Here is a 23,630-nt window from a genome sequence, read left to right as displayed (position 1 = left end):
GCAACAGAGAGAAACCTCTTTAAGCTACAGTGTAATGTGTAAAACAGGATGGTAAATCTATAAGGGTGAAATACAACAGTCTACCCTCTCTCCAGTCATTGCAAATGGAGCATTGAACCACTGCTCAAAGGTGGTGCAGCTTTTGAAAATGGTGGGCAGCAGGAAGTTGAGCAGGGCCCAGAGCTCAGGTAATTTGTTCTGTAGAGGGGTCCCAGTGAGCAACAGCCTTCTGGGAGCGACGTAGTGGGTGTTCAACACCTGCGTGAGCTTGCAGTGATGGTTTTTCATGCGGTGACCCTCGTCCACAATCATATACTTCCAGCGAATCTGGGGGTTGGAAAGGAATTGACAATTAGTGAATTAATGTTCTACAAACATGTGCCACTCAAGGGCCATGGGGTTGAGTCTGAGGAAATGCAGGAACGGATTAAAAGTACACTACCATTCGAAAGTTTGGGGTCAGTAAGGTTATTTTTGTTTTTGTTGAAAGAAATGAACTATGAATTGATCTAAACAGACAGTAAAGACTTTTGTACTGTTAAAAAAGATTTGTATTTTAAACAAATGCTTTTCTTTTGAACTTTCTATTCAAATAATTACAACAAAAAAACAGCTAATCGGCATATTAGAATGATGATGTGACACTGAAGACTGGAATACGCTGCTGATAATTCATCTTTGCCACCACAGGAGTAAATTATATTTTAAAATATATATAAAAAAAGTTTTTTTAAAAAGTTATTTTAAATTGTAATACTGACCCCAAACTTTTAAAAGGAAGAATGCACTTTAGATGAAAGTGTCTGCAAATGCAAACGTAAATGCATGGCCTTTACCTTGGCGAGAATGTGCTTGTCTTTAATGATGTACTCGTAGGTGGTTATAAGGACATTAAACTTCCCACTGCGGAGCTGCGGCACAAAAGACCTCCGCATTGATGGTGTGCCCTTTGACGAATTAAAACAGAAATCAAAATGTTATTACCTTTATGCTATATTACATCATAAAATTAAATTGTCCACAGTAACTATACATACTGATAATAAAAATCAATGATTACCTTGTAGGAAATTTTCACAATACTTGGTGCCCACTTGTCCAATTCATAAACCCAGTTGGACAAAGTCCTATGAAAAAACAAAAATCAATATTGCCATTTCTTTATACTAGAAGGAATAAACGAATAAACGTTTTACCTCTAAATGAAGCCATTTCTCTAAATGATATGTGGTGGTGTGATCGTGGAGCAGAGTTAATGATAGGTGTGAGGTAAAGCTGTTTGAGGACATTTCTGGCCGTTGCACAAATCAATCAAAATAACTTAAAGCTAAAACATGGTGCTCAGGGTCATTTTCACCATATCCTATAGGGCCTTTTGCAATCGAGAAAACAAGACAAACTACACAAATATTGTAACAAGATGTTGTACCATTTAATTCAATGTCCAACTAACCATGCATGATCAATATGACAACTGCCCACTGACTTGTAGCACTGCCATATGTCACCTTAAAAATGCAACATCACAAATCCCTATCACAGAGTTTTCAGTCATTTGAGGTCAACTGAACTGTGTGTAATAGTGTTTAGCTACCTAATGAAGCCATTACACCGCAAATCCTCTTAGACATTTCACTTCATTACACCTCTTATCACGTTATTTACAGCTTCCTAGTTGGACTTACGAGAGCGGGACGATGATGAGGTACGGCCCATTGAGCCTCTTGTTTTCCATCAGATAGGTGATAAGGGCGATAGTTTGAATGGTCTTCCCCAGACCCATCTCATCAGCCAGAATACCATTCAGGTTGTTGTTGTACAGAGACACCATCCATTCCAGACCCTGGATCTGAACAAAAAAATTTGCATTATTTGGCGGTAATTTCTTAAAAGCATCACAAATAGACAACCAGGCAGACACACAGATTCCAGAACATGGCGCAATAGATCCAATTGTTTTTTTCACAGATGCAGAGTGGTATTAATAAAGCATGAATCCTAGTGCTCACTTAATTCTTTCAAAGGATAAACAGGAGATAGCAGGTCTGTTTCTCCTTTTGAAATCCATTACTGCCCAAAGGGGATAACAGATTCAATACAAGCTACTAAATTTTTGAAATTTCCTCTCTAAATGATTTATTTCCTGCAGCCTCTTCCATTTCTAGAGTATAATCCCTTTAAATATAATTTAAACCTACACAGCTCTCTTCCGAGAAGATGGATTCCAAGAATAATGTATCTGTGGAGGTATCTATTTAAAGCTTGGTTTATTTGTTGCTTTACCTGGTAATGTTTGAGGGTCCCGTTGATCAGAAGGGTGGACTGTTTGTCCACCCTCTCTATGACTGCATGGGCCACTCCATAGTAAGACTGGGAGCTGGTCTCTCCCGCCTGAACACTGTACTCGTCATCCACATCCTGCTTAGCAGAACTGCAACACAGTGTCCAACATTAAAAGGATTGTTCATCAAAAAATAAAAATTATCCTCATAAGGGCTTTTCAAACTGCGCTTAACCCCGGGTTATCGTCGTTCTAAACACTGCTTTTAACCTCAGGTAAAGGAGCGTTTCACACTTGTAATTTAGCTTTTCTGTAAACAGGTCGAGTGCTGCGTTCATCCAATCAATGGCACTGACCACACAAATATGCAAATAAGAACTTTAACCCAGGGTTTAGGAATGTACAATGTGAAACGTCAGCTTATGAATACCCTGGATGAATTGTTAACCCCGTGTAAATTATGAGCAATGTGACACGTGAAGCAGGATAACCCAGGCTTCAGTTTACCCGGGGTTTAGAATGACCCAGGGTCATTATCCCATAAGACTTTTGTTCATCTTTGAAACACAAATTAAGATATTTTTAATATTCTCTCATCATAGTTGTCCACCCAAGTAAAGAAAACGTTCACGCATCAAAAATCATTGGTTCTCAAGTAAGCATAGTTGAGCTTCTGTTTAGAAGATTTGATGTATTCTATGGATGTGTCGATCAGTGTTTATAAATTAATAAAAGGCTAAATTAAATCTGTTCATCATGTGAAGCGATCGTGTCTCTTCACAAATAAAACCCTGAATTAAACTGCTTGATTTATATGGGGCAAACAAAACAGGTCCTTAGTTCACTTGCAATATCATTTACAAGCTCAGTAAAACTTCACCTTTCACTAAACCTTTTGTTTGTTTGCTATGTAGAATAAATAAACTAAAACTGGATACATAACACTTTAAAAGGGAATATAAATGTGCAATATGCTCTATATACAGCCTGTGGCCACTTTATTAATTACCCACTGGTCAGCATGGTGCTATCAATGCAAAGGTCAAGAATTCGATTCATGAAGTATACAACAAGGTGCTGGAAACAATCTATAGAGATTCTGGTCCATGTTAACATGATCTGCCACTCCAGCAAACAGGCTTGTGTTGAAAACTGGTGAACATCTTTAACCAACTTGAAATGACACATGCCTTGTGTCTTCACAAATGGCTTTACAAAACACACCCAAACATTTTTTTGCAAAAAAAAAATGCATGTAGATTATGTGATCAGAGGTTCTGCCGACTACTAACAATACGCAAGTAGACCGTGCCATTCATGCAATGCTCAGTTTGTATTTCCTAACACCATCAGCATGATCCACAGACACAAGGCACACATCTAGGGATTTATATTCCGAAACCCGCTGTGCTCTTCTGCTGCTATAACCCATCCAGTTCAAGGTTGAATGTGTTATGTATTCAGACTATCTCTCCTGCACAGCACTGTTGTAATGTGTGTGTTCTTTCCTGGTACTTCACCTTCCTGTCAGCCCATTCTTCTTCGAACTCTCTCATTGACAAGGACTTTTCTCCAACAGAAACTCTGCTCACTGGGTGCTTTTTAGATTTCACAGCGCTCTCTGTAAACTCTAGAGATTGTTGTGTGGTAAAATCCCAGGGGATCAGCCGTTCCCGAGACACTGTAACCCCATCTGGCACTTTCAATTATCTTTCAATAATTCCCAAATAATTATTGCATGCGCAGTGAGGTTTAAAAGTTTGAGAACAAATACAAATTAAACCTGGAAATAAACTAATTTAATTAAGACAAATAAACGTTTATAATTTATAATTATGTACTGTAGTTTTTATGACTAATCAGATTACATTTGAGAAATTGAACATGTGACTCTTTGTAAAGACAGTCAGATGTTCATGGTTCCCTTGAATCGTAAGAAGCTCATCTCAAATCATCACAATCCTGGATCACATGATCATCAGGTTTTACACAAACTTAACTTGCAGCTCAACTGCAGCTGTCGTTAAAGTAAAGATACTGAGAGATATACTTAAAGGGATAGTTCACCCAAAAATGAAAAATCTGTCATCATGTGCTCATTCTCAAGTTATTCCAAACCTGTATGAATTTCTTTCTTCTGCTGAACACAAAAGAAGATATTTTGAGAAGAATGCTTGTAACCAAACATTTGATGGGACCCATTGACTTCCATAGTATGGAAAATATATATATATGTGGAAGTCAATGGGGCCCATAAACTGTTTGGATACAACTAATCTTCAAAATATTGTATTTTGTGTTCAGCAGAAGAAAAAAATGAATACAGGTTTGAAACAACTTAAGGGTGAGTATTTTTGGGTGAACCATCCTTTTAAATTCCACTTTTCGCTTAACTCGTCAAACTGATACTATAATTTGCAATGCAAAAAAGTGTAGAAAATCTGAAAATTGCTAAATAGAAACTTTTGAATCCCCCCCTAGTTCAATCCAGTTCAACAAGGCATTTTTTGTTTTGAAGTGAGAACAGACAACATACTCTATGATGTGCTTGGCTGCTCTTTCAGACACTTCATCACTGTTGGGATCGATGACTTTCTTTTCTTCGGATTCGGCTCTGGAGACCGCCTCTTCATCATCCTAAAAAGGAGTATTAGCGGATTAAGCTCATTTAATGCACTGTGATTGCTTGAGTAACACAATATAGCGGCATATTCAGAAAAGAAAAAGGGCTACTAAGGCAGATACTGAAAAGGCTTATGGGAGATCCTTTATGAACGCAGAGAAAAGGATAATAATGTGTGTGAGTTTTTGTACTTATGTATGACTCACTCCACACCAAGGAGTTGACAGTGCTCAATGAACAGAAATAAGAGGACACTCACCTCCTCTTCAAATTCCGAGCCACTCTCTTCACTGTCTGACCGTGGAGCAACTTCATAGCTGTTTAAAAGGGCATAATGCACTAGTCAACACTTGAAGCCTGAAAAGGGTTTATTGACAACACAAGCTTAAAAAGGTGCTTGTTATCAAAGCTTTTTCCCCCAGAGCTAAATTAAAATATGCTACACAGGAGGTTTGCACAAAGCTACAGTCTCTGTTGGATAGGTCTTTTTTTATCCAAAATGCATGGACACGTGAAAATGCTATTTTTTACAAAATTGTAACATTATTCTATGTAATTTTTAAAGATTTTATAAGTGATTACTAAATGTTAATCAGTTCACGACTGAATTATATTCCCTATCTCTCTGGTATTGTGATGTACATCCGAGTGTAACAGTTTGTTGAAAAATAAAAAAAGCAAGGCAGGGATTTGGTTCTATGACTTGACTGGATGTTGAGTTGTGATATACTGTACATGCACAATAATTTCTACACAAATTATAGACAGTGTCTATGCATTTATTTATTTGGGGAGTAGTCAAATAGCATATTTTCCCTTTTCTACAGTGACTAAAATTTCAGTGCATCCCTTTCATTACTTTCCTCACACAGTGCTGTAAACACATGGCTCACTGCAGCTTCACAGCTCAATCCAAGTGACTGGTCATACTTTTATGGAAATATTTTCAATTACCAGACACATAGAGGATGCAATGTGAGGACAGCTTACCCAGGGTTCATCTCGAGCCAAGCCTCTAACTGACTGGACTTGGGGGCATCTGTCCCCTGCAGCACTTTCCCAGTCTCTGTCTGAATGACTTTGACTGGCAGCTCACTCATCTGGCTGTTCTCATCCATGGGCTGCACGAATAAGTAAACATAAAAGCAGGTTTTCTGTGACAGGCCATGTTAGATTAGGTTTGACAGAGTGAGTTTACCATTACCATATCAAACATCAGTCAGTTATTCACATCTACTCTGCTTTCATTTCCATAGCAATTTACTTACCTCTCCATCAGGCCCGATGGCTCCCATTCCTTCGGCATCACCAGCTTCCTTCTGAAGGTTAAACATGACAGAAATAAGCAAGCATTGAGTGTTTGATGATCGTAAAAAAAAAAAAAAACACACACACACACACAGTGGTATAAACGGAATTCAACCTAATAAAACTACATCGGTTCCCATAGGCAAGCAAGCTCTGTGGGGGGGTCGCGTCATATTTTGAAAAGTTTTGAGCAATGAGCATTAAATAAAAGTCCTTAACTTTTTTCTGTTCAAAATTTTTTAAAAATTATATAATGAGCGAGTTCATCATGAATCCATTTTCCAATCCATGTTTTTGTCTTATCCTGAACCACTTTGGTACACCTATAATAAGTGTTTACATTGGGATTATTTTACACTGGTTCGGATCGCTGCTGCTGCTGCGGAGTAGCCCAGTACCTGCGTGACTCGTCATAGACGTACACAGAGAGAAGTAGTTCCGGCTACAATGTTCTTCCAAAAAACGCATTATTCTGATAATAAACGCAAGTTTATTATCGCTCTCTATAGCGCCAAAAGCGTAAAAAATAAAGCCTCACATTGATAAAGCCTCACAAATAACATGCAAATATTGAGGCCCCAGACAGCAGTCATTTAGTAATATCCTATATTCTTTCTCTTTTTTTACCTACACCAGTGTGAATATTTTTGTAATTGCATTTCAAATTGGGCCAATTTATAGGCTACTCCTAGGCTTACGTTTTTAAATTACAAAGGGCCAACTGATGTTTTTGTTATTGTATTTTCAATATTATAGGCTATTATTTGTGCATAAACATATCTGGTTATAGTAAAACATACCGTTTGTTTGAAAACAACATATTTTGTCATCCTTGCTGCAAGCTTACAAGAGCGATAATATCATTAAATGTGAAGGGTGGCCCTAAAATATTTTCTTGGGAAAAAGGGGGTCTCAGACAAAAAAAAGTTTGGGAACCACTCATTTACTACATCCAATTTGAGAATAAGTGATTTTATGGATTCTTTTCTATATCGTATTTTCTATACCTTTTTCTTCTTTTTCTTCCTCTTCTTCTCCTTTGCAGCCTGAGCAGCCTTGTGCTCATAGACAAGCTCAGTCAGGTTGGCCACATATTCATCTGTCTGTTGAAGAAGATAGGCAAGACGCTTGTCCTTCTTCTGGTCAATTAGCTTCCTGTAACCTTCTTCATCCTCAGCCTAGGAAAACAGACAGAGAGCCTATGAGAACCTTTAAGGGAATTTTTTTTTTTTTTACATTTTTAACATTTTAAAACACAGTACTAGTTCTCAGTTCAAGACATATGCGAGAAAGTCATCTGAGCCAATTCAGTGTAGTAGTGAGTTCAGTCTATGATTAAGTCTCTGTGTTTGATTAGACCAATCACAATCAGTTAATTAAATCATTAAAGTAATTCATTAAAAAGAATGAATTAATGATCAATAGAAGGAAAAGCACCAGTTAAGTGATTTGTTCAAGAACTGGACAGTATGTTGTGGTGTATGGCCATTTGTATGTGAAGGCAGCGAAGACAATGAAACAGAAAGTTTTATAATGATGCTAGAAATGGTGCTTCATACCATCAGTCTCCTCATCCTCTCTTTCTCGATTCTTTCAGTCTCCTTCTTCTGCTCTCTCTCTGTGTTCGTGTGCCAGGTAGCAATGGCCTTGGTCAGCTTTAGATTTTTTCCAGAGATGGACCTGTGATATTCCTTGAAATCTTTTGCATGCTGCAAAATGCTGTTGAGATACTCCTACAAGTAAAGAATGACACAGCATGAATCCACTTTAGAGCTTTAGACCTCAGAGCAAAGCCACTTTAAAACTCATCAACCATTTGTGTTCTAAACAGGTCATATAATGCTTTTTGTCTTATACATTTTCTTTCTGATGTTTAAAAAAAACATGTTTTTGCTTATTGCTTTTTTTAAAAGAAAGAATACAGTAAAATTATTGTGAAATAGTATTACAATTTAAAATAACTGTTATCTATTTTAATATTTAAGAAAATGTATCATAAAGTTAATTTAACCATAAAATTACTATTGTTTTGCATTAATAAGTGCAGTTACTAATAAATTACATGTTTGTTTATTGGAAATTTAACAGTGAAGCACTGAACCTGAATTGATATGCAGATAAATTCAAAATTATTAACAACAGTAACGTGCAAAAACCTCATCTTTATTTGGAATTTTTTTATATTCTATACTCTTAAATTGACCATTGTTCTTCTATTGTTTCATACTGAACTGACAGACCGCTTCAGTGATTATAAAAGGAGCTCTCTTTACTTGTTTTCTGTGTAATTCAGTCACAATTTGAAGAAAAGTTTTTGTTTTTCATGAGACTGTGTGACTTTCTACTTTTTTACATATATTAGGGAGTGGAAATGGCACATAAGTGCCCCTCTTCCAACATCAACTGGTTATAGTGGTAATGTCATGTCTTTTTTTAAATAAAAGGGCTTGTTTGCCACAAAGTGTTAGTTTTCCTACATCTTTAAACTTTTAGTTTTATAAATTATCACATTAAAAATAACATTATAATTAGATAATATTCAGAGGTTTGAAGTGCTGGAAAAAATTTGAAGCGCTTGAAAGCCCTTGAAAAAAGTGCCTGAATTTCACTCTCAAAAGGTTGTACGAACCCTGATATGAATAACATTCGACTATTTCTGCCACAACACGTGGTTACGGTTAGCGTTACTACATTAAATCCATGGTGAATGTTGGTGATTTGTGGACTGAAACGCTTTCTATAACGTCATGGCACAATGTTTCTCCTGGTTTCCACGTCAGCGCTGTTTGACATGATACAGTATGTGTGGTTTATAACAGAATTCTGGACCGAATTTGAATGCTTCCCACTAGATCTCGCTGCGGTGTTATTAATCCTAGCTCTGTATAGTAATGGTGTCACATGCTCGAGATCGTCCCGCGAGTAAACCTGTAGTCTTTTACTGCCCCGAGCTGATGAACGGTCCTCGCAGCACATCTCAAACGAGTAGTGCAGTTGCGTTTCATTTGCCGTTTGATGTGTCTCATATGTAACAGATAAGGCAGGTCTTATCAGTTGAGCAACGCGCTGGTGGCATCAGTGCAACCTCTAACAAAATGTAGCCACACCGGCAGGAAAAAAGGTTGCAAAATGTGACCCTTTATCAGTAGTCAGTATGTAAGCACATGAATTGTGTATATAAACATTTTGCTGTTGGAGCTTGTCTATTGTTTTATCATATTGAGTATGTTCAGTCCATTTATTTGATCACACTTAGTACACTGATCCGTCATTGATCACCTGGTGTTTCTGTCGGCGCTTCCTCTCCTGCTCGATTTTCTGCTGCTTCTCTAGTTTCTCAGTCATGCGAGCTTCTCTCAGGGTCTGTCTCTTGCTGCGCTTGTAGGCCTTGGAGTTCAGGGCAGTCTCAAGAGTTGTGTCTCGGCGCATGCAGGCTACAACATCTAGCCTCAGCTGAGAGAGAGAAAAAAATCAATCATAGTCATCTGTGGGAAAATGCATTAAGCTAATGAGCTTCATCAAATGATAATCATATTCTGATGCATTTCACACATATTTTGTTCATGATATTTAATTATAGCAGAACAAGGCTGTGAATTGTGAGGAGGATACAACAAGGGTGCCCTCTAATGGTGCATTTCATTGCACAGCGTAAATTAAACATTCATAGCACAACTTTGGACACTATCACCATCCACACAATGTGCATAGGACTAAGCTCAATGGAACCAGCAAATAAAAAATATGCATGAGCAATTTTCACTTGTATTATTGTAAATTATTTTATTACTAGTAAAGCAAAGGCAAACGTGAGAGATTTTCATTAGAAGTGTCTCCCAATTGCTGTGTAATAAATGACTGGAAATATGCTTTTATCTAAATTGTATCAATTATATGCACCAGTAAAAGAGAAAATTATTAGAGCACTTATAAGTTTCATTATTATTATTGACATTTATTTCTGGGTCAAAGAAATGTAAGTATGTTAATGGTTCTGAAACACTTTTAGACCATAAAAAAAAAGCTTAAATTCTATGAATCTAAAAATGACCTATGGTGTGGCCATCAATAAAAAATAAATAACATATTTTCCTTACATCCTGAAAACTCGTAATCCCTTTTTTTTTAAAAAAGTTTAAAAATATATATTTTTAGAAATTTCTAAACAAATTTCATGAAATATTATTTCATAAATATTTTTAAAGGGATATTTCATCGCTAGAAATATGAATGTGTATTTAAATTGGGTCATTTATGTAGTAGAAATGTTAAATTATTTTAGAAGTTGGTGCCTTCTAGACTGAGAAAAGACAGGAAATGTATTTTTGGCTCATGTGGATGAAAGACAACAACTAGAAACTTAAATAAAGACGCCATTTTATTGTGAGTCTCTGTGATGATTTAGTTGATAAATTAATTTAAATACTGATCGGATTTATATCCGTTTTGCGAAAAAACCCTATGGGCGGGTTACAAAAATTGCGGAACTATCTCCTAATACAGGCTGTAGTCTCTAGCCAACAAAGCCTACAGATTACTCAGAATTTTGTTTTTTTATTATTTTTTCTTCGTTGTGATATCAGACAGTTGCATCACATGTATGCCCCCGAAAAAATATCACAAATTTTATACAGAATAATAACATTTACATTTTAATACAGAAATTATTATTAAAGAGTTGTACTTACATTGTTCTATGAATTGCTTTTTTTAATAAATGAATAGATAAGACAAAAAATTTGTGTCATGTCATTGACAAACCTGCCGCTGGAAGTTGAGCAGTCTTAAGGCCTTCAGCTCTACGGTTGCTTTCGTCCTCAAATCAGGTGGCAGCGACCCCGGAAGATTCTCCAGCTCCTGAATTCTGTGAGCAATCCTGGCCTGAAGTCTTTGAACATAAATGAGAAGGACAGATGTACTAGATCCTAGCACTTTCTGGGGTTTTTTCTTCCAAGAATAAAAGAGATTTCTAGTCATTAAGTGAAAAAATGAAAGCAAAAACGGTCAAACAAGCACATATCACCAGACTTATTGATGAACAGAGATGTCTTTGAAGGTGAACTTTCTAGACATTAATCATTTCTAGTAACCTTAGAGTTCTCCAGATTATAAATCACCAGCAAGATCTGAAACTTTTACTCCGTAAAAAAAATAAAAAAAATAGTACAGACGGTGATAAAATAAAAAAAAGTGCGTGTTGGTGACCTCAAGGTACATCAAACAATCAACACATTTCTGTTGTTTCAGACAGTGCAAGCCAGTGTAGACCCAGAGGGTCCTTCACCCTCCTCTAACATTCATTAAAGCTCACAAAACCCCTCAAAACATCAACAATAGTTCTGACGACATTATAGAGGAAAGAGAGCAATGGAAGACAGGTTGATTGGCTTGAATCTGTACTCAAATGTGATTGTCTGGTAAAACTGTGCTGCCTTTAACTGTAAATTAAACAGGTTATGAATTTAAAAATTCAAAACTTTCCTGATCTTTTGAAATGAAAGACCTCATTGTATTATAAAAACATACTGTTTCAGAGCTCAAAATGTCTTCATTAGTCCAAAAACAACTAATGACTAATTTTGTACTTCCTTGTTCTTATGACGTAATAGAGATGAATACAGTACATCAGCGCCACACTGCCTACACAGACACAGAACAACGCCAGCTTCTTCATCGTCACATACACACACACACACACACACACACACACACACACACACACACACACACACACACACACACTTAATGGAGCATTTTAGTCAGATGATAGAAGGATAGAAGAGTGATATACTACAACAGGATCATCCTAATGATAGGAAAGTGGCTGTTTATTTTAAACCATGTGAATGTCTCAGTAGAGCATTTTTTTTTTTGGTTCATTTCACTATGGATTGGCAATTTGACGCAGGCTTTCCAAACAGACTTTTTCGGAAATATATGGACCCGACAGTAGTGCACCAACATGTACTGTATAACTCCCAACAGAGTTCCATATGTAATACTTATTTCATATGCAAATTGCTACCCAATCATAGCAGTAAGTGTTTACACTGAGGCACGCCCCTTTAAATGCAGTGTTTAAATCAGAAGGCAAAAAAAAACAATTACCGGTAAGTTAAGAACCGTTTTGATGTAAAAATTATCCTACCATTATAAGTGCACCTCAGAAAACATCATAAAATAAAAAAAAAATGCAATTAATGACCAGCGTAAATTAAGTTGAAATGTATTACTCGTTACATACCGGTATTCCCTCTCTTGCAAGAGTTCGACAGGGTCCAGACCCAGAGGCTTCTGAATCGGGGTGATGCGATTCTGTTTCTGCTGGAGCTGGATAATGAGAGAGGGCTGGCCTGGTCCAGACGGTGGCTGAGGTTGGGGTTGGGAGGTGAGAGAGGTGCTGGGCACAGGTTGTGTACCTGTGGGGGCCAGCGGGGGAGCTGGAGAGGGTCTGCCGCTGGGCGCTGGGACCGCCAGCTTCTGTGGAGTGCTGGGGGTCTCTGCCCCTTGACCTGAAAAGACAGGAGATGTGCTTTGAGAACGTCTTGTGAGATTTATCAAAATGTCACGTCTGTAAAAGAAATGCTACTGAATGCAAAATGCAATAAGCTTCTAGTGCTCCACAATGCTGTTGTCAGATCGATCAATATAATGAGCCATAATGAAACAGCATAAGTAATGTCATATATTTCAGTAGTCCATTGTCATTAGGATGTTTGATCATACTCAAAGAGGACATCAAAGCTGTTGTTGGCAGGTTTTAAGACAGTTCAAAGCACAGTGTGAACTGACATCCACTTCTGAAATGAAAAATCTTTACAAAAACTCTTATGATCTGTTTCAAGACAAGTTCAATGCCTTTAAAGAAACTGCATGAAGGGCATGCAATCCCTAAATGAGAGCATGCACACAAGAGATGATACAAGAGTGTGTTCAGAAAAAAAAAAAGTCTCTGGATCTTTATCTCTGGCTGAGGTCAATCAATCAGTTTCTGAACCCGCCATGTCCATAAAATGCAGTGAAAACATCAATTGGTCTTCCAAAACTATAGCCAATGAGCAGCGCATTAGAATTAAACCAGACTAACTCACCACTTGAGAGATGAACAATGATTTTTAATAAAGATTTGACAGTGACTTTTCATGAAGATAGAACTCCATGAATTAATACACTGTCATTTAAAAGCTTTTTAGAGAGGGGACTTTAACCTTTGTAAGGTTGCCCCTTAGCATTTTCATTTAAAAGTTTTAATCTTTTTCAAAGTTTCACTCATAAAGAGCATTTTGACCATGTTTATGTGCACAAGAATATTACATACAAATCTGAATTCGTTCATATTTGAACTATAGCATATAGAAGACTATATTACATTACATCCAAACATAAAAAGAAATGAACATAAATCGAGATATAGATTTTGTAAATGTCTTGTTTTTAGAGGTTACTGGCTTACTTTCAAATTGAATTTTGTCTGCTATTTTTATGGGCATAAATTGAACTGCTTTGATTTAATTACTAAATGCTCCATAAATATATGGCGAGAGTGAGCAGATTAGAGCAGCAGGACAAGAATGTGCATAAGTGCCTGATTACCATGTATACATAAATATTATATTATGTAAATGTCTTCTTCAAGCTTAAAGGCACAATATGAAGGATATCCGTTTTTGTCAAACAGCGAGTATTTTTATTTAACGTTACTGTCGTAAATAGCACTCATGCAGAGCTGTCTCTGCACTCACGGCCTGATCCCCGCCCCCCTGTATACCGGTACCTGTTCAGTAGGATGGAAGCGTCGGACATCGAACAGGCACAGATAGACTCCGAAGATGTCTACTGACCAGATAATGTCAGTTACATCACTGTTGCATCCTTTGCTGCTTTTTAGCTCTCGCAAATGAGTGAAAGCCAGACCGAGTGGGACTCTTGTTTTCTTTCCCTCGACTCTTCCGACCTCGTTTTCTTCTTTTTCTTCGTCGAATTTCCCATGATTCACGTCTGAAATGCATGCTAGTGTCTTCCATAGAGGCTGCTTCATATGTTGTTGATGTATGTGACGTCGTGCCGTAAAGCAAGTCATGATTCTCGCGAGATTTGGCGGGACGCCACCTCTTAAACTTGCATTGCGGGTTTTGCCAGTCTGTTTACCATCGAAATGACCTCGAAGCTATTATATTAAGGTACAAATGTTGCATAGTGTGCCTTTAACCAGAATATGGATTTGGATTTGGGGGGGGGGCATGATCTGTGACGGTATGACTACATAAAACTGTTGTATTGTATTAAAACTGGAGTGTTCCTTTAAAACAACAACAACACTTTTCTATTTAATTTTTTTATTTTTTTATTTTGGGTGGGGCCAGTGACAATTTTGACAGGGCAAGTAAAAATTTTAACCACTGGCCAGACTAATTCAATGGTCGGTTAAATGTAGGGCAAAGAATGTTAAAAAAGAAGAAAGTGCAGACAATGTTATTTTCCCCAATGTACTGTACCAAATACTGTCTATAATAAAAAGTAAATAAAAAATGCATCCCACACTCACCTTCAGGCCAAGGTTTTGGCCCAGAGCTCTGGGTAAGAGTCTGCATGGCTGGAGAGGGACACGGGCCAGTCGCAGGTCCTCCATGCGGCATTGGCATACCTAGCAAAACAGCACAAGATTGAATGTTATAAGGAAAAAAACTGGAAAAAAAAAACTAATATAATTACCAATTTTGCATGCAACACACTCAGGCTGCAACAGGCTTAAATTTGTTATAAATTGTACAGAGAAAACTGCACAACTGCACATAAAGGGCTACTGGCTAATACCAAAATGGCCAAAAACATATTCACCTGGAGGTCTGTTGTAGGGGCCAGTGTTGACGGGCTGCTGCTGCATGGTGGGGAGGCTCCTCTTGCCCTGCACAGCTAACTGCAGATTGTCAGGCAGAGGCTGGCCACGGCCCAGGATCTTGTAAGCCAGGATCTGAGCCCTGAGTTGCTGTAGCTGGATTGGGCTGAAGGCAGACTGACCCCTGGCCTGCTGTCCCATCCCCTGCGGATCCATGGGCATCATGGGCGACTGACCCTGAGACATTTGCGGCGGGGTCGGCCCTCCTCCTGACATAGGGCTAGGCACATGCTCCGGCACCTGGCCCAATGGTGAGGGATGAGGGGACATGTATCCTAATAAGCAAGACAAAAAATCCTGTAGTTATGAAGCTGACTGCGGTTAAATTGGTCAGTTGTTTGTTTATGTCAGTTGTTTCGTCTACTTTTTCTCTTATTTTTATTTTTATTTTTTTTCGAAGACTGATATGACTTTTGAGAGTATTTCTCAAAAGTTCTGGTTATTTGTTTTATGCATACAAATTTTAATTGGCATAAAAACATGCGCACGGTTAAATAATATTTATGGTGAGAACTCTGTGAAATGCTGTGGGCAAAATCTGTGCACTCTGGAGTTTCACATGAGTTGCACACACAATTTGGCCATGTTGAACAACAGAAAGCTACTTGGTATGAAAGTGACTTCTGTGTGATCTGTGCTTCATGCATCTCTACACTATTGACAATCGACCTTTTTGCCCATCTAATTTTAATGAAATTTGGGTAATGTGACCGCATCTTGAGGTTACTATCAAAACTATACCCATGACTGTTAATTGCAGACTATTTCATTATGAACGTTTAAAGATAAATTTAGAACCGTTAAAGGTACAGATAAAGGAAAAAGTTCCCTGTAATGAAGAGAGTAAAGAACAAATGATCATAGGTAAGAGCATATGAGGATACGTAGTGTAACATAAAGGCAGCACCAAAGATAAGTGCACAAAAATAAATAAATAAACACTATCGGATATTTGTCTTAATTACCTCTGAGGCCATTGTAGACTAAAATCCTTCAATGGCAGAAGAATAAGAGCCTCTATAATGAACTATAATTAAGGTTAAAATTATAACCGCTGAGTGCTTTCTGCTTTGTTATTAAATTATGGCTTATAAGTAATTGCACCTTGACTGTGTTGATCCATAGGGCTCTGTGGAGGACCCATGCCACTGTGCAGGGATCTCATGCCCACCCCCTTCATCTGGCCATAGTGCACATCGTCTCCCATCCCCTTCTCATGCATTCCCTCCATCGGCTGAACAGAGGCAAGAGATTAGTCATACATACTGCAGGCATACTGGCAACATCAAAAAGACTATTTGAACCTGTAACAAGTTATTTTACATTTACATGTACTTATGTTATTTTTCTGTTTGTGCATTTACTAGACAACTAATGATCTATTCTAACATAATCAGTGTCAAAAGTGATCCTCTACCTTAAGCATTGGTTGCATGTCCTGTGAGTACTCTCCAGCCCCTTGGCCCTGCATAGCATGCGGGACGCTTGGGGGCCCTGGGCTGGGGCCCATCATGCTGTGTACAGAGCCAGGAGAGGGGCCGGGTCCAGGGCTGGGCCCTAGGATGGGCCCCGGAGACAGGCCAGCACCTGGTGAAGGGCCAGCATGGGACATCCCCACTGGTGGCTCATTGGGGGTGGACATCTATCAGCTGGGAATCTGGGGGGAGGGGGATGGAGAAAAGCTTGAACCTACTGTAAATGACGGATTCACTCAAACATTGTTTGGCATCCAAAATGACAGCGTTTCACCTTTATTAGTACCAACAAGTAACAAAATAATAAAAAAGTGCCAGTCAAATATATTTTTATGAAAAGGGTGGTTTGTTCAAAGTCACTGTAAATTGCTAATTAGCTTAATATTAATAAACTATATATGAATGTGGCAAGTTGCTACATTGTTTTTCAAAGCTACAGTTAGGCTAATTAATTTATCAAATGGAATAAAAGCAAATGGAAGAACTGTTTATTCTAATTAATATAGGGAACTATGCGCATAATATTTGTTGTCTTTTATCATAAAAAAAAAAGCAATAAGCCAAGAGGGGCTGTGCATTACAGTTTCTTGTGGCTTATTGCATCATTAAATAACCTATAATCATAATACTGAGGAAATGTATGCAGTAGTGTTCTGATATTTCAGGGTCCACACTTTTTGACTAATGATGTTTCATGGTTTTTATTTATAGCCTATATCTTCCTGCCCTGGAAAACAGTCTTTTGAAAATTCCTGATTTTTACAGGTTCTCCATGACTGTGGGAACACTGATACTTGCTATATGGGTTAGTATCAAATTTAACTGCCCAAGACCATTTATATTCTAATATTGATATATTATAATTATTATTATTAACTCGCCCGCTCAAATAAAGGAAACATAGCCTACATTATTAAATAAGTTACATTCTTTTTCAAATCTTGCTTTATCATTATTACTGTTGTTATTATTATTAATAACAATAATAACAATCACATAAATTAAACATACAGAGGGTTAAAATAGAGTTCTTCCGGCGTCATTTGCATAACAATGCTAACAACATCCCGCGCTGGCATTTGACACGCCCCCCCACGAGCAGGGCTTCAGTTCAGAAAATGAACAACAGGATGGATGGATCATATCATCATAAGACGCCAATAATGACGGTAAGAGGGTAAGAGAATGCACAGGGTGAGATAATGGTACACTTATCATGTAAAGGCACGTTAACATTTAATATTACACACTCTATTTAAAATTACATAAAGTATTCGCGTATCTATGAACGATTAGAGTCCATTCACACAAAACTTCCCAAACGGAAGAACTAGGAATAAACAATTGACCTGTTGTTGAGTGCACAAATGCGCTCATGCAGGCCTATCTTTAATGTCCAAAGCATAACGAAAACTAAAAAAGAAAAGAAAAAAAAGCCACTATTAATTAGTAGTCAATGTCACCCGGCCGCAATAAGCAAAAAGCTTATTTTAAAAAAAAGGATCACTGCAATGAATGAATTATTATATAGCATAAGCCCGGTGCAGGGGTGTTATTTGGAGAGAGTTGCTCTGATCGGATCATGGCTTCCTCGACCTGCTGTCATGACTGTCTCCCCCTCACGCCATTGCAGTTTCCTGAAATCTCAAACTTTCTGGGACCTTCCCATCACAGCGCACTACCAATGTACATTTCTAGCAGATTTTCGGTTTCCTGGCATTACAAACATGTTTTGCATTATTAGAGGGGCAGTTTAATCACCTGCTTTAATATTGTCAAAGTTATAAAGCAAGTACGCAGTAAAGCCCCCCTTGTCTAATATAATCGAGCAGCAGCTCGCTAACCGTCTGTACAGTACAGTTATATTAGCATGCTAGCCCGCTACATTTTTTCAGCAAAACAAATGGCAAAAACGCTCCCCACTGACGTATATGAATCAGTATAAATGTCCAAGCAAATAGTATTTAAACCCAATTACCTTCTGCGAGGTAAACAACACAATAAAACGTCTAACACATTATTTCAGCTTCAGAAATATGACTGCCATATGTTGGTGCCCTCCCCCTTCTGTTTGCTGACAAGTTGAAGTTCGTGTTTTTTTAGTGTTTTGTCATTTCTGATTCGTTGAGAGCGCAGGAAATACAGTCGTCTCTGTCATGTGATTGGCTCAGGAAGACATCGATCATTTCGTGATATATTTGGGGGCGGGGCCTTTCATATACACTTTCACTTCACAGTGCCGAACGTACTGGAACTTTCGCATGTCCGCCAGGGCGTTTGGGGACACGTTTCAAATCACGCTTTCACACATTGTATTCACGCCTGTTGTTGTCCACAAGTATCTGTGGGAAGAGTGAAGGTTAGGTTTTTTCTTTTTCTGATAGTACTCTACGGATGAGTTTGAAACACAGGTTCCATAAATGGCATGTATTGGTTGCATAAGCATGTTGTTGTTTGGTGAATAATGCATTTTATTTCAAACAAGTGTGATAAATAATAATATATAGGCTATCATACTTAAATTAGCGGTAACAATAATGAACTATTTTGGACCGAAATTGATAGCTCAGAAATTAATAATTAATAACTCAGGAAGCTGCACTGTAAAAAAAATTATTGCTGCCTTATAATTTTTAAGTACAATCAACTTGGATGTTTAAGTAATTTAATCTGAAATTACATTAAACAGACTTTTAAAAAATAGTTGAATCTTGTATAACTGAAACTACTATGTGGTAAAGCAATGTAAAAACATATGTTGTCATAACTTATTGATAATAGAATTTTTTTATAGTGTGTTACGCCGACACCTTTAAAAACAAGTAGAATATTGAATTATTTAGTATCAATATGTCTATAAATACTGACATTTTAAAAAGTTCTCAGGACAAGGGTATTATTCAAGAATGTCAGCTGGGGGCAAGTTGTCACTATATATATATATATATATAACGTATATAAATAAAATGTATATATATATATATATATATGTATTTATTTATTTTATTGTTGTTGTTTTTTTAATAGAGGTAGGCCTAGATTGTGTGTCTACATGGAAATTGACTTAGGCCCAATCCCAATTCTACCCCTTTCCCCTTCGTCTACCCCTAACCCTTCGCCTTCCCCTTCCCCTTGACCCTTGAAACAGAGTGGCAAGGCGTAGGGGTGAAAATATTCCCCTAAGAAATGGGACACCACTACTACACCGTTACACGTCATTATACGTCGTCGCCTACGTCACAGGAGATGCGCCGATGTTTATCACAAACTTCCAAGATGCACAGGACTTGTTTTCTGTGGTGTTGTATTAACACGTTGGAGGTACAGACCTATGTTTGTCCTATTTTGACCTATTTATTTATTTACTGTGTGAAACTGTGTGAAATACCACATTGTGTGGCGTTCATGTGCGTTCAGCTCATAAATACGATCTTTACGAGATGACTTGAACGTACTAATAGCTTGTGTGCTTTGTTCGGGGGAGAAGAGATTTTTTTACAAACGTTTCTTTGAAGGAACTGACCGTAAATATGAACACAAGATTGAATGTAACATAAAGCAAATCATTATTTGTCGTTAAAATACTTATTAAAGTCAACAATTCTTACATTTATGGTCTAATTTTTTGCTTGGGCAGCCATTTTGCGTCTGTAGCCGGTGTATGCAGTGACACTTCTCATACCCCTTCGTTTGAAGTGTGGTCCCGAAAAATCTTCGTTTGAAGGGCTATCTGGCCCTTCCCCCTAGCCCTTCCCCTCCAACCAAAAGAGAATCGAGACAGCCCTACCCCTCCACGTGCACGAGCAAAACAGAGGGGAAGGGGTAAGTGAAGGGGTAAGGGGTAGAATTGGGATTGGCCCTTAGCCTATGACTTACCCTAATGAAATATTCACTGGCTTAAAAAGTGTGATAAAAATGTAGTTTTATAATGTTACCACACGAGGGAGTCAGTGCTCAAGATTTCAATGAGGTTCAAGCGCAACACATGCAAATGCAGCCCTGAGTCAAGACTCAACAGTCAGTTCATAGTGTTAAGAGGGTAATTCATGTGTTGAAATTATTACATTGCAACTCATTTATAAAATCAGTTAATTAGTGAACTAATTTGCTAACCAGTTTACTAAATTAATTCCATCCTGCATAATTACTGTGCAATAGTGCACACAATGCAAATGAAACGACCTAGTTTTTAATAAGTTTTCAGAATTGATGTAATGTCATTAGATAGAGCAACCGTGCTATTAAACTGTTGGTTTCATCTTAACTAAAATGTCATCTTAATATTAATCTACATTTACATTCATGGCAAATGTTTTCATAGCATCTTAAAGAAAACTAGAGTTGAGTAAATGTCAAATGTCATACAGTATAGGTACAGATACAAGTGGTGTTGAGTGCTTGAGAGATGAAGGTTAAACCACAATGCTCTAAAAACAACAGTATTAGTGCAGTATTACACTGCTGTTTAGTGGGCTGCTTAAATAGGTTAAGCTTTTCTGAAGCTTTTCATACATTTTTGTCTTCATTTTGTTCAGAACCAATGTTCTGATTGGGAACTTGTTCCAGCATTGGGAGAAAATTGTAAAACTAATCATGTTGTTGTTGTTTTATAATAAATATTTTAATAAAACAATAGGTAAACTACTAATGTTCCATAAAAAAAAACAAGCAACAAAGATAAGCCGAGATAGACAATTTTCTAAAACAAAAAAACAAAGTCAATTTGGCTCTCAGTTGTACCTGAGGGACTTATGCAAATCAGTTTGCATTCTATTGTTCTGAATGGAAATGGTTGATATCTTTAATGGAGGATTTTTTTTTTTTTTTTTTTTAAAGTTGATTTACTGTATAATGTAAATGCCAATGAATCAACAAGGTTGTATTGTTTATAAGCTGAAAATGATGACCGTATCTTAAAAAGAGTTTGCAGAGGAGCGTTTCTGAACAGGCTTAAGTTATGTGACCGTGGACCACAAAATCAGTCACATGGGTAAATTTTTTGAAATCGAGATGTATACGTCATCTGAAAGTTGAATAAATAAGCTTTCCATTGATGTATGGTTTGAAAAGATAGGACAATATTAGTCTGAGATAAAACTATTTGAAAATCTGGAATCTGAGGGTGCAAAACATTCTAAACATTGAGAAAATCGCCTTTAAAGTTGTCCATTTATGTTCGAGTTTTGTGCTGCATTCACTCACAAAAATACATGTTTTATATTTACTGTAAGAAATTTACAAAATATCTTCATGGAACATGATCTTTACTTAATATCCTAATGATTTTAGGCATAAAAGAAAATCTATAATTTTGACCCATAGGCTACAATGTATTGTTGGCTATTGCCACAAATATAACCGTGCGACTTGTGACTAGTTTTGTTATCCAGGGTCACATATTATTAAATAAACATTGTAATCTGGAATCCTTCACTACATTATAAAAAGTCAAGCTTAAACTGATCTATTAAAAACCTGATAATTAATTTTTAATCTAAGATTAGTTGTAATTAGGCTAGATTCTTTGTTTTAATTTAAATAACTTCTTAAATTAATTCAAATATCTCAAATGTACTGAAATGATGCTACATTTGTCTTTTGGCTATAATCATGTATTTACAAATTGTAACAGCAGCCCAGACAAAACGAAATTTGGGTTGCAGTGTAACCTTATCGCCCGTCATCTTTCTCTGACACCTGGCTGATGCTATCAGGTGAGATAGGCATGTTGTTGAATGTGACCTCAGTGTTGGAATGACAGATTGTATTCTTGTGGTTGTTTCTCTTATCAAGTCAATACTAACCGCACGGTCAAATAAATGACTTTTTGTCACACAGGTGTAGATTTTATGTCCACTCCGAGAAAGCACAGAATATGATTCAGGGTTTTATAACGACCCACTAAATTTAGAGAAGAGAAAAAAATTTAAACAAGTAAAGCATACTTTATATTTTTCCAAATGTTTTAAAACATATGCTGCAGATATGCAGGTTGTTTTTTGACTGTATTTGTAACTCTTGTGGTAATCACCTTTTAATGTGACGGATAAATAATCAATCACAAAAAATCTAAAGTGTAATGTACCGAAATGTGATGTTTTTATGGAAATAAAATAGTTGTGTGCGTGAACTTTCCATTAATATTGTTGCATTTCCTCAATTCTGATCAACAAAAGTCAGAATCAGTCAAATGAATCCAATCTTGTTGGACTGCAAGGCACTAACTAAAGGTTGTATTTGAATAGCCTCTGGACAGGTAAACAAAGTATATGGTTTTGGCTTCCTTTCCTCAGTAATCCTTTATTTTCTTGCCATTTTCAAAAAAGGATGTGTGCAAGGTTCCTGAATGTAAATTCATCCAAATATAGCCTCCAAATAACCTGAATGGTTAGTGCCGCCACTTCAGATTCACTGGCCAGGAAAGGCCAGACCAGCGTTCATTTGACATGGAAAATGACAGTGGACAGTGGTTTCAAAAATCAATTTGCCTTAAAACCATGACCTCCTCAGGCTGCCCACCATGAAATTTCCCCACGGTTCCAATTGTGGCGTGCGCAGTCGCCGAACCTGTACTCATCCTATAGTACAGTCAGGTGATCTGTCACTATTCAGATTTGAATTAGTCAAATAGGTTAAATAACACTTAGCAGCTTAATGCCAAGGGATTAGATCTCAAACATGCCTTTAAACTACCAGTTCAAATGTGCACAACAATAGGCTTGTAGCTTTATGGAAATGTGGCTTATAATAACAATCCCATGTACATCACAAAAGGCCCAAGTGTTTTGACAAATGTAATGTATTCACAAAAAGACAATTTTAGCTCTTGTGGGCGTCGTATGAACACATCGGTTATCACAGTCGCCACGGCAGTATCGGCATTCACGCTCTGTATTTGCACAGTGGCCACAGCTATATATATATAGTATATATATCATAGACTGGAGTGGCTTTCATGGGCTACTTTGGCTAATTGCCTGTGTTTTCCAGGTGTGACCCAACCAAAGGCACGTTATATTTAGTTTTACATGTGACATCTGTTGCGAG

At 37.3% G+C, this 23,630-nt stretch overlaps 1 protein-coding gene and 1 long non-coding RNA gene across 3 annotated transcripts in view; one reads left to right on the top strand and one right to left on the bottom strand.

Annotated features, from left to right (window-relative positions):
• The window catches only part of smarca2 (SWI/SNF related BAF chromatin remodeling complex subunit ATPase 2), a 42,792-nt gene extending 24,118 nt beyond the window's left edge, over positions 1 to 18,674 (bottom strand). For both annotated transcript variants that reach the window (XM_079606667.1, XM_079606668.1), the window contains exons 1-19: positions 18,562 to 18,674; positions 16,526 to 16,765; positions 16,213 to 16,342; positions 15,051 to 15,383; positions 14,758 to 14,856; positions 12,457 to 12,724; positions 10,974 to 11,100; positions 9,492 to 9,665; positions 7,772 to 7,945; positions 7,220 to 7,390; positions 6,173 to 6,223; positions 5,895 to 6,025; positions 5,164 to 5,221; positions 4,818 to 4,918; positions 2,284 to 2,431; positions 1,686 to 1,849; positions 1,061 to 1,127; positions 837 to 947; positions 85 to 327 (exon numbers count right to left, since the gene is read on the bottom strand). In XM_079606667.1, the coding sequence (XP_079462793.1) occupies positions 85 to 327; positions 837 to 947; positions 1,061 to 1,127; positions 1,686 to 1,849; positions 2,284 to 2,431; positions 4,818 to 4,918; positions 5,164 to 5,221; positions 5,895 to 6,025; positions 6,173 to 6,223; positions 7,220 to 7,390; positions 7,772 to 7,945; positions 9,492 to 9,665; positions 10,974 to 11,100; positions 12,457 to 12,724; positions 14,758 to 14,856; positions 15,051 to 15,383; positions 16,213 to 16,342; positions 16,526 to 16,750 (2,775 nt within the window). In that variant the 5' untranslated portion in view covers positions 16,751 to 16,765; positions 18,562 to 18,674. The remainder of the gene's footprint in view (positions 1 to 84; positions 328 to 836; positions 948 to 1,060; positions 1,128 to 1,685; positions 1,850 to 2,283; positions 2,432 to 4,817; positions 4,919 to 5,163; positions 5,222 to 5,894; positions 6,026 to 6,172; positions 6,224 to 7,219; positions 7,391 to 7,771; positions 7,946 to 9,491; positions 9,666 to 10,973; positions 11,101 to 12,456; positions 12,725 to 14,757; positions 14,857 to 15,050; positions 15,384 to 16,212; positions 16,343 to 16,525; positions 16,766 to 18,561) is intronic.
• The window catches only part of LOC306995243, a 43,136-nt gene continuing 37,134 nt past the window's right edge, over positions 17,629 to 23,630 (top strand). Inside the window, exon 1 of the long non-coding RNA XR_013796825.1 lies at positions 17,629 to 17,752. This is a non-coding gene — a long non-coding RNA (uncharacterized lncRNA). The remainder of the gene's footprint in view (positions 17,753 to 23,630) is intronic.

Source organism: Phoxinus phoxinus (assembly GCF_949152265.1).
Source record: "Phoxinus phoxinus genome assembly, chromosome: 3".
Taxonomy (NCBI): domain Eukaryota; kingdom Metazoa; phylum Chordata; class Actinopteri; order Cypriniformes; family Leuciscidae; genus Phoxinus; species Phoxinus phoxinus.
The sequence above is the reverse complement of the archived record's forward strand: the minus strand, read 5'-3'. Positions and strand labels throughout refer to the sequence as shown.